The sequence below is a fragment of the Notolepis coatsorum genome (genome assembly GCF_963971535.1).
Source record: "Notolepis coatsorum genome assembly, chromosome: 1".
NCBI classification, from domain to species: Eukaryota; Metazoa; Chordata; class Actinopteri; order Aulopiformes; family Paralepididae; genus Notolepis; species Notolepis coatsorum.
This window is the reverse complement of record NC_140165.1, coordinates 313,996,401-314,006,834: the sequence shown is the minus strand read 5'-3', so window position 1 is coordinate 314,006,834 and position 10,434 is coordinate 313,996,401. Positions and strand designations below refer to the sequence as shown.

The 10,434-nt window shown below is 39.8% G+C and overlaps 1 protein-coding gene across 3 annotated transcripts; it reads left to right on the top strand.

Annotated features, from left to right (window-relative positions):
* The first annotated feature begins 1,024 nt into the window (after positions 1–1,024).
* On the top strand, positions 1,025–9,111 carry gemin7 (gem (nuclear organelle) associated protein 7). Of its 3 annotated transcripts, XR_014620684.1 has the most exons (3): positions 1,025–1,108; positions 6,576–7,786; positions 7,972–9,111. XR_014620684.1 is itself a non-coding variant. In XM_084333443.1 (2 exons), the coding sequence occupies exon 2, from the start codon at positions 6,592–6,594 to the stop codon at positions 6,973–6,975; it is 384 nt and encodes a 127-aa protein (XP_084189569.1). In that variant the 5' UTR covers positions 1,025–1,108; positions 6,576–6,591; the 3' UTR covers positions 6,976–9,111. The 3 variants fall into 3 exon arrangements, 2 of the variants coding, with proteins under 2 accessions (XP_084189569.1, XP_084189570.1); XM_084333443.1 differs by having other exon boundaries at positions 6,576–9,111; XM_084333444.1 differs by having other exon boundaries at positions 1,031–1,108; positions 6,536–9,111.
* Positions 9,112–10,434: the final 1,323 nt, after the last annotated feature.

The following is a 10,434-nucleotide window of genomic DNA, read 5'->3' as shown; positions in this document are numbered from 1 at the left end:
CGGCCAATCCGGTAGCAACGGCGAGAGCTGGGCTCGATACCAGCATCTCCTGTGTTAGTGGCGAGCGCCTTGCCCACTGCGCCACTCAGCCGCCTTGTATATTGTATATTTTGTATAGTGTTTGGGCTTTATTCGTATTGAATGAATGAATGAAAACTTTATTTAACAGATTGCAGAATGGGTACAATACAGTACGGCTCAATACACACAATTGTTAAGAGGATGCAGACCAGAGAAAGACTTTCGTCTTGTTTACATCAGGGTCCCCCATTTTCAATTCATAGTGAATATTACTTTTTTACTGTATGAAGAACATTCTCAGTGGGGTCATATATATACAGAACCAAGCATTTCACTGTAATGTACATGTACCTTGTGACAAATAAAACAAACGTTGAACTTGAATTTGTAGGTCTGTGCGATCACTTCCAGGAAGAGAAATATGTGGAACACCACGCCATTATTAATTGTAGTAGGTATACCAAAGGGAAAGAGAGAATATGACAGAGGAGCTGAGAGAAGTAGGCAATTAAGATGTAACATTTAAAAAGATCTGCAAGGAAGCAGAGGACATCACAGAAACATCATACTGTATATTTGTAAATCTGGTATGTCATAAATGTCTAGATGCAACAGTACTGTCTACCTGTATGTCATGTACCGGTATGTCATATGTTATGATGAATTGAAAATGGGGGACCCTGATGTAAACAAGACGAAAGTCTTTCTCTGGTCTGCATCCCCTTAACAATTGTGTGTATTGAGCTGTACTGTATTGTACCCATTCTGCAATCTGTTAATACAATTTTCAATCAATCAATCAACCAATCAATCAATCAATCAATCAATCAATCAATCAATCAATCAATCAATCAATCAATCAATCAATAATTAACTTCACAAAGGAAACCATTTAATTCCGCGGTCGGACAGAAGATGGCGGTAATGTAACATTGTTGGATGCCAACCGCGTAAAAATCAAGAAGAAGAAGGAGCTCTGCCGAAATTTATTAGAAGAAGAAGAAACTGCTACAGCAACAACCCCTTTCAAAGGTTGGACAAAAACATTCTGCATTCTCCTCACGTCGTGTAAGGAGGGCTAAAGTTGGTAAGGCTCATTTTAATCATATTATTATATTAATACTTCTCTCAGTCTTTGCTGGTCCCCACGTGTTACTTACTGGAGCCTAGAGAGAGCATCTCAACTGGCCCGGCGTGTTGTTGTTAGTTGACAACAAGTTAAACAACAACTCCTCATAATATACTTTCCATTCATTTTGAGGACTAGTCTAACGTTAAATATCATACTTCTGAATTATAAACAAACAATAAACCAATACTATACTGTAATATATTTTTCGGAGTCAAAGGTACTTGTTCTTTGGAGCTAATGTTGCAGTCTTATTATATGAACTATATTAACTTAATTATTTCTCATTTGAAGTGTAGTTTGACCAACTGTCAACTTCTCACAGAATGTTTAGAATATTTTCTTCCAGCAAGGCAGCAGGTAACCAGACTAATTACAGTATGTACAGTGTATTTAATTGTATAGTAGTTAATATACTTTAGCCATTGAAATTCTGCAAGAAAGAAAAAAAAAACACTTTGCTAGGCAAGACGTTTCACTGTCTGTCCTTATGTCTTCACTCGCCTGTCCTCGTTCAGGATCTGAAATCAATCTTTCTGTTCATTTGCTTGAGGTGCTGGTTGATTTGCTGAAGGCGTAGAGGCACGCTTTTCTTGAAATATGACGCAGAGCGCTTCTGTAGTCTATACTATTCGCAATGAGACAGTGGCTCAGGAGGTAGATGAGATGTCTGGTAATTAGAAGGTTCCCGGTTCCCTAATTTCCTCCCAAAAAGGTGGCGTGTTTCTTTAATGTCAACACAGCGCTATAGCTGGCTGGCTAGAATGCTAGATTGTCAAGACTTTCATTCTATTCATAGGCAATTTGCCAGAGTATACAGTGAAATATCACTTTTGTCTGTGCATCACATCCTATCCCTACATGGTAATCCTATCCTATACTATAAAGTGCTGGGATTGTGGTGAATAGACCTGTCACTAAACCACGCCCCCTTTGAAAACTTGGACAAACAAAGACGACGTGAATGACTCCAGCGTTGGTGATGACTCCAGCCTTGCTTCACAGTCACGAAAGGGGCTAGGCCGCGGGAGATTTACCACAGCAGGTAATAGACCTGTTTTTTAAAGATAACACAAATATTTCATCTATAAGCAGACAGAGAGGGTTACAATATGCAGTGGAAAAGTACGTTCATGAGATATACACATTTACCTTAGACCTCCATGGTGATGCAAGCATTAGCTATAGATAACGTCTCAAGCATTATTTACAGTTGACTTGATTGAAGATTACAAGAACTATGACGATAATCCATGATTACTACTATTGCTGATACATTTAGTTTAATGCTAGTGGTCCAACGCAGTATACGAGCTAGACCCGACAGTTGTGTCACTAGTCACTAGAATGAGGAAAAAAGTGAGAGCTGTCACTTGCCAACAATCCTCCGCCATAAAGGGGTGAGACGTCAGAGAATGGTATGCTGCACATTCTAGTGTACATCAGGTCAAATGATTGATTACACTAACTATAAATGTATAGTGAGTGATAGAGACCAAAGTAAAAATACCTAATAATAAAATAGACCTAATAGGGGGCGACAGTGGCTTGGGAGTAGAGCAGTCGTCTGGTAATCCGGAGGTTCCCGGTTTGATTCTCGCTCCTCCCGGGCAGCGTGTCGAAGTGTCCTTGAGCAAGACACTGATGAGCAGGTTGGCACCTTGCATGGTTGCCTCCACCGTCGGTGTGTGAGTGAATGTGTGAGTGAATGGGTAAGATGTGAGAAACCAATTGTAAAGCGCTTTGGATAAAAGCGCTATATAAATACAGCCATTTACCATTTACCAAAATACCTGTAAATCACAGTATAATGGTACAGGACATAGCTTTTCTTATAACACTAAGTATAAGTTATATTTAATATAAATATAAATAAATGCATATACAACACATTCTCAAGATAGATCACTCCGATTAGAAAAGAAAACCCACAACTAAAGTGTACAGAAATAGCCACTATTTTTAATATATACAATAAATATACATGGATTTACAGTTACACAAATGGATGTACGATATAAACTGGAATAGCGAACAATATCATGTGTTGTTGTGATACATCTATGGTAATTTAACATTATATTCTTGTAGCCAAATGAATGCTGTGACGAGGCTTAAAATTGATTTTGTCCCAACCCCAGACCCATAGTTCACAAATCGAATTAAAATGTTATCGCTGGATGCACATTGTCAATCTCCTGACCCGTTAGTCATAGTCACAACATTGCTGTGATTATTGATGACCCTTGGAAGGAGAAACATGTTGATTTTGGTTACCCATGTAACCTTTCTTCTAGTACCTCCATTATGGATTAATAGCCTGGTCTGTTGACATTTGCAATATCAGCAACTGTTGATGAAGATTAAGTACTTTAACATTTTAAACCAGCAATCTGAGGGACACAGAGCAGCATAACTGGACCACTTTAACAACCTTCAGGTCAATATATCGAGGGTTGAATGCACTGAAATACAAGAACACCCTATAGAATATGTACTGTACTTTTACTTTTGAAACTTAATACAGTACTGTAGTGTAGTGATTGTAATGGTACATAATTCACCCACGGACCTATTGTTAGGAACATTCTAGAAAATTAGTGCCGCCCGAACATTCTGGAACGTGTGTGATGATGTCATGGCAGTACATTCTAGAACCCCGATCATTCTGGAACGTTGGTGATGTCATAGTAGAACCTTCTACAACCTCTAACATTCCTATTTAAGCATTCTGTTTAGCTTTCTAGTAATGTCCACCTTCCATTGGGGGAGCCACAGGCCGGCACTCCTCATCTGGAGTAAGAGGGGAGGAGAGAGGGCTGATGGATTAGGGGAGAGGGATGAGGGGGAGAGGTGAATGAGGAGAGAGTGATATTATTCAGTTCATCAATGACATGATTGTAAAGCTGCACACATTCCATGATGCTCACTTTAGTCCAAAAACATAAATCAGACCTCTTTCATTGTCACTCATGTCCTGTCTTGGGTTGACCTGTGTCGTCTCTGTGAGGGCAATAACATCTCCAGCACACCTCATTCTGTGAAAAAAACACAAAAAGCTGAGTATTAGCTAAGCATAGACAGATAATAATAATAGTTCATTTATGGAGCATCTTTCATACATAAAATGCAGCTCAAAGTGGATTTTATTGACAACAAACATAACAACTTTGACAGATCAACATTTGTATTTGCCTTGTCTCAGGGATAAAACGAAAAGTCCAGGACTTATTTACTAGCTCTGCTATCAATCCAGTCCAGGGCCCTATTCCCCGTACCTGGTTCAACTAAGTCGATCAAGAGTCCCATTATCCAGATTCAATTAACCCGATGTTTGAATCCGGGATTTTCCTGTTCCTCGAAGGTGGATTCAGTCTCGTTCATTTGAACCAGACTTGAGACTCAGGATAATTGCGTGCGCCCGCCTCAGCTGAAAAGACAGCAAGTGTCGATAGCAGAAATCCTGATTTTCTAACGGCATTGATTGATTGATTGATTTAAAACTTTATTAACAGATTGCAGAATGGGTACAATGCAGTACGGCTCAATAGCCTCGCCGACAAGTTAAATGCATAATCTATAGGCTAATTTTAAATCCCTCATTACCCCAATCAATCAGATTATATTTCTTTAAACGTGCCTGCTGGCAGTATAGGCTTATGGAATGAATAATCAAATGAGATCTTGCTAGCGAAAATAATTAGTTCAGATCTTTCAGAATAACGATAAAAACAAGCCCAAATAGTATATCTAATTGATACAAATTATATCATGAGGATATCTGTATGTGCTTAGGTATTATGTACTATATAAATACATGGTTTCCAAAGAGAGGCTTGGAGGGAGGCTTGCAGTTACACTATTAATCAGGTTTTAATCTGTTTCGGACCTAATCCATACATGCATTGAATTGATTACCATTTGGTTTATACCAGTGACACCTCATGTTCTTCATCAGATAACAGTGCTTGAAAAGATAAATGCATTTTCTCAAATTCATTCATCAAAAACGTCAAAGGCTCATTCAATTTATCAAGTCACGTCACGTCATAAAATCCATCAAACAGCGCATCTCCTCATATATTTTAATCCCAGTTACAATATCACAATAACGTGTGACACTGTCACAGTGATACAATTAAATACTCCACAGATTCAGATTCCTCATAATTCATATCCACAATCCGCGCATAGATGCTTCAGCTTGAATGAAACGCCACGTGACGTCACGGCAGACATTTCTACGGCAGACATCTCTACAGCAGATATCTCCAAAGCTAGGCAAATCACACCAAGACTATGACTGATGGATAGCATTCTGGGTAAAGGGAAAAATATGTTTTTTTGGGGTTTTATTGATTGATTGAAAACTTTATTAACGGATTGCAGAATGGGTACAATACAGTACGGCTCAATACACACAATTGTTAAGGGGATGCAGAGCAGAGAGACTTTCGTCTTGTTTACATCAGGGTCCCCCATTTTCAATTCATAATGACATACGCAACATACAGATGTATATCTTGACATTTCTGACATATATGACATACAGCAGGTATACAGTACTGTTACATTTGTGACATACAAGATATGCAAATATACAGTACTAACAGAAAATATATACATACGAGGGGGGGGGGGGTGAAGTTGAACTGCCCCTTTTAATGGTTTATAATGTCATGACACTGAGCGAGCTGATCACTGTGAAACAAATGTTGACTTAGAGGAGCTTGTTTGATACATCGATTGCTGATTGGTTGTGTTAGACTGCCGGTCCATCCTGAGACTGCTTGTTGTATAAGGAGGTAGCTTACCAATAAGGATGTTGTATAAGGAGGTAGCTTACCAATAATGATGTTGTATAAGGAGGTAGCTTACCAATAATGCTGTAGTATAAGGAGGTAGTTTACCAATAATGATGTAGTATAAGGAGGTAGTTTACCAATAATGATGTAGTATAAGGAGGCAGCTTACCAATAATGATATAGTATAAGGAGGCAGCTTACCAATAATGATGTAGTATAAGGAGGCAGCTTACCAATAATGATGTAGTATAAGGAGGTAGCTTACCAATAATCATGTAGTATAAGGAGGTATATTACCAATAAGGGCCTTGAAAATGAACAAATACCTGGCAGTGTTTATTGCGCCTCTCCGTCAGAGAGGACCAATATAGGTTACCGTGACGAAGCTAGGCCTACTGCAATGATTTACTGAACAGGCTCAGGGCTGGCTTTAATTATCCTAGGCTATTTTCCGACACCGTTTGGTTTAATTGACTACTTTCTCACCTTCCCTTGGTAATTGCTGATGGAAATATGCCTTAATGGGTATAGCCGCCTAATTTATGGTTGTGTGATCTTTTCCCTGACATTTGCGCTTTAGCCCCGGCTAATGGTGCTTCTCCTTGGGGATTTGATTGCAGAGGGAAGAAAAACAACATGAAAACACCGGTGCCCGTGCTTCGCCTGCCAAGGGGACCCGACTCCAACAGCCGGGGTTTCGACCCCAGCTCGCCCCGCTTCCTCGCCCTCTGCCGAGTCACCGTCTCCGCCTCCGAGACGGGTGTCGGCGCGGAGCTGCTGCGGGAGGAGCAGCACGCTCGCTCCGAGCTCCGGGAGTGCTTCCTGCGCTGCGCCGTCTCCATGACCGACAAGAAGGCCCGGTTCCTGATGTACGAGCGGGTGGCGGTGGAGGCCACGTTCAGGGCGTCCGACGTCGATGTGCTCAACTTCCAGGTGGCGGACCTGCACACGCCCATCGGGGTGCAGAAGGAGGCCCTGCTCAGATGCCAGGATGTGATTTCGTTTTCTTTTGATCTGTGAACTGAACGCACTACAGCACGTCGTGTTTCCCTGTTGAGAAGCAGGTTTTTTGTCCCACTGTGAAAGACACTTGGTTGGTGTGTGAGTGAATGTGAGGAACAAATTGTAAAGGGTTTTTGGATAAAAGCGATATCGGGGCGACAGTGGCTCGGGAGGTAGAGTTCCTAATCCGGAGGTTCCTGGTTCGATTCCCGCTCCTCCCGGGCAGCATGTCGAAGTGTCCTTGAGCAAGACACTTAACCCCCTAACTGCTCCCGATGAATGTGTAAAATGTGAGGAACAAATTGTAAAGCGTTTTGGATAAAAAAAGTTATGTAAATGCACCATTTACCATCCGCCTCTCACGAGTTTACTGTCATTTCCATGTTCTGCGAGTTAGTTTATACGTCTTTTTATTATGGATGTGGTTCTTCTGTTTCAGTGACCTGGCTGAACACGGTTTATTTTTAAAGGAACATTTACAACAAATCACGTCCGATGTTACTTTAAAAGAGGGTGAAATCAGATGCCGGTCTTCCATCCTCATCAACAGTGTTGTCCAGGTAGTAATCTGAATGTCTCTTTACAGAATTAGGTTTAGTTACATCCATCAAACGTCATTGTGTGACGAGGGGGAGACGGCGGATCGGCAGGTAGAGCGGCTCGTCTGGTAATCAGAAGGTTCCTGGTTCGATTCCCGGGCAGCGTGTCTGAAGTGTCCTCGAGCAAGACACTTAACCCCTAACTGCTCCCGACGAGTGAATGGGTGAATGAGGAACAAATTGTGAAGCGTTTTTGGATCAAAGTGCTATTTAAAATGCAGTCCATCCTAGTTTATACATCTTTAACCCTTTCACTACCACACACTACAGAAGGTTAACCTTTCACTACCACACTACAGACGGTTAACTGGTCTGTAGTGTGGTAGTGAAAGGGTTAACCTTCTGTAGTGTTGTTGTGAAAGGGTTAACCTTCTGTATTGTTGCAGAAAAAGGGTTAACCCTTTGGTAGTGAAAGGGTTATTATGGATGTGGTTCTGTTTCAGTGATCTGGATTTAATTTAGACTCATACTTTCCAACATGTAATCCCTTTTTCCAACACTGGGGGGAGATGTTGGCCTTGTCTCTCTCTCTGTTTCAGCAGTAATGTAAGGTTGTTTCCACTGTTTGATAATAACCTACCTCCAATGCTGTGGCCACCTCTGTAAGATGTCAAATAGGGTACAAAATGTCATTCGGATTGAATTGTCTAAATTAATTGTCTGAATTTCTTGTCCTCGACTTTTTCTTTCGTTAACTGAGGCTAATGAATCACTTGGCGCTTTGAAATTGTGTTTTCTTTTGAATAAATTATCCATTTGTATCTGAAGTTGAATTCTGTGCCTAAAAAAAAAACCAATTTGCTTTGACATATTGATTACCCTGATCCCCTCTAAAGCACACGTTGAGACACAAAGGTCAGACCAAAACCAGCAACCAGACTTATCATCATTTTGTATCTTTTAGTTTGAATAGAGATATCTGATTGGCTGTGCTCTCTTCACTTGACAGTTGATGGGCTGGATTCAAATTATTCTGCATAATGTGATATCAGTGGACAACCATTCCACACATCCTGTTCCATGGAACTTAAAGGGACAGTTCACCCAAAATACTCACCCCGAGTGCCATCTGTCCATCCAGATAACTTCAGTGTAATGGAGCTGAATGGCATTTGGTTCGATCTCCTCGACAGCAATGTCTCTTTCCAGAAATCATTACATGGTTACTCAAGATAATCCGCCGTGTTTCATTAAGAACTATTATGGCGGGCGAACAAACTGAGAAGGAGACATCGCTGTCAAGAGTTCTTCATACAATACATTTCTTTGGCACTTTGAGCTCGATGCTTCAGTTCCACTGTAGTCCAGTCCTCTCTGCTCTCTGTTAGTGCTGCATTATCATTCTGCAGTAGCTGAAAAAAAAAAAAAAACATTGGATAACGTATCCATTCCTCTTACTCTGCGTAAGAGGGAAATATGTGATTTCTTTTACATTTGTTGTGAACTTTAAAAGTCCAGTACCACTTGATTTCAGTTAGAAATGCCTTTTTTTTGGTAAACATTTCTGGTCTGCAAATATGGAAGAACTAAAGTAAAAAACAACAACATTTTAAGACTCCTTCTTAAAGGATTACTTTGACATTTTGAATTTCGGTTGATTTATTTTTCCAAAATGTAAACCAAGGGGCACAGCTAGCATAATAATAACTGGACTTTGAAGTCTTTATTCGGCATGCAGTGACACACGCATGCAATTTTTGTTGAGTCGCCGATGCCAGATTTCTGGGAAACTGAAGGACATATTATATGACATATCTGAATATATATATTGACATATATTTGAAGGACATATTTGGAAACATCTTCCATCCTCCAGTGAGACAAATGTCAAGTGAAGAAAAATAATCAACTGAAATTCAAAAGCGCTCCTTCAAGTTTCCTATCGCTGTCATGCATCGGTTGGGGGTGAACAATCGGCACCATAGATGCTGTACAGTACAGGTCTATACTGTATAAGGCCCAATTATATCAACAGAGTTGTTCATTTCCATAGCAATAGCACATTGAAATTTAATAAACATTCAGATCCCTCTTAAGCCCGGAGCCCTATTTTCTGAAAATCTGCTTAAAATACACATATTGCTCCACTTCTACAAGGTTCATTTGCATATTATTGGTAATGTATCTAGGGACATCTATGGACCTCAGTGAATGTATTCCCAGTGTCAGAAATATTGTGTCTATTATAGGCTTGCTTAAATTGTGATGAAACAAAGGAGAATATGAATTATGATTTTCTTTGCATCTTTGACAGTGAATAACACCATGCTAATAATGACCAAACATGAAGAACTGCCAATGATCTCGTTCAGTACCTTCTTGAGATCATGTGTACAAAAAAAATCTAAGGAAATTAATAAAGGGAAGCTGATTAAACAGAAGGTTCTGTAGATACAGTACTGAATTCTCCAATCCGGACCAATGCGATTTGAAATATTATTATAGAATATAGAATAGCAGGCTTATAAATTACCTTATCATAGCCAATTTGCACATTTATATATATACATATATTATCTTTCAAATGCCCGAGTTCAATTTGGATTTAGTATCACCAGGTGTGCATAAGAACAGATAATGAAATCTACTGTAATGTACAGTAACTTTTATTTTGATCAGGGTGGCACCATTTTGAAAATATTTTCAAATCTAATTGTTGTTACATGCAAAAAATAGGGAAGATAAACTAACTGTGCTTCAATATATGTCAATTACGTTACGTTTTGTGGTATATTATCCCGAATAATAAGAGAAATTAAAAAGATTCATACAGAAGTATGACTGTTGAAACCCCATAGAGGTAGTGTAGTTCTGAAAAATTCCAACGCTGATCCAGAGCTAGCGCGGGGCCTCTACAAAATGGCCTTCAAAAAACTAC

Excerpts from the sequence above, each read along its gene's own strand:
- gemin7 (XM_084333443.1), top strand. The coding sequence starts at position 6,592 with ATGAAAACACCGGTGCCCGTGCTTCGCCTGCCAAGGGGACCCGACTCC.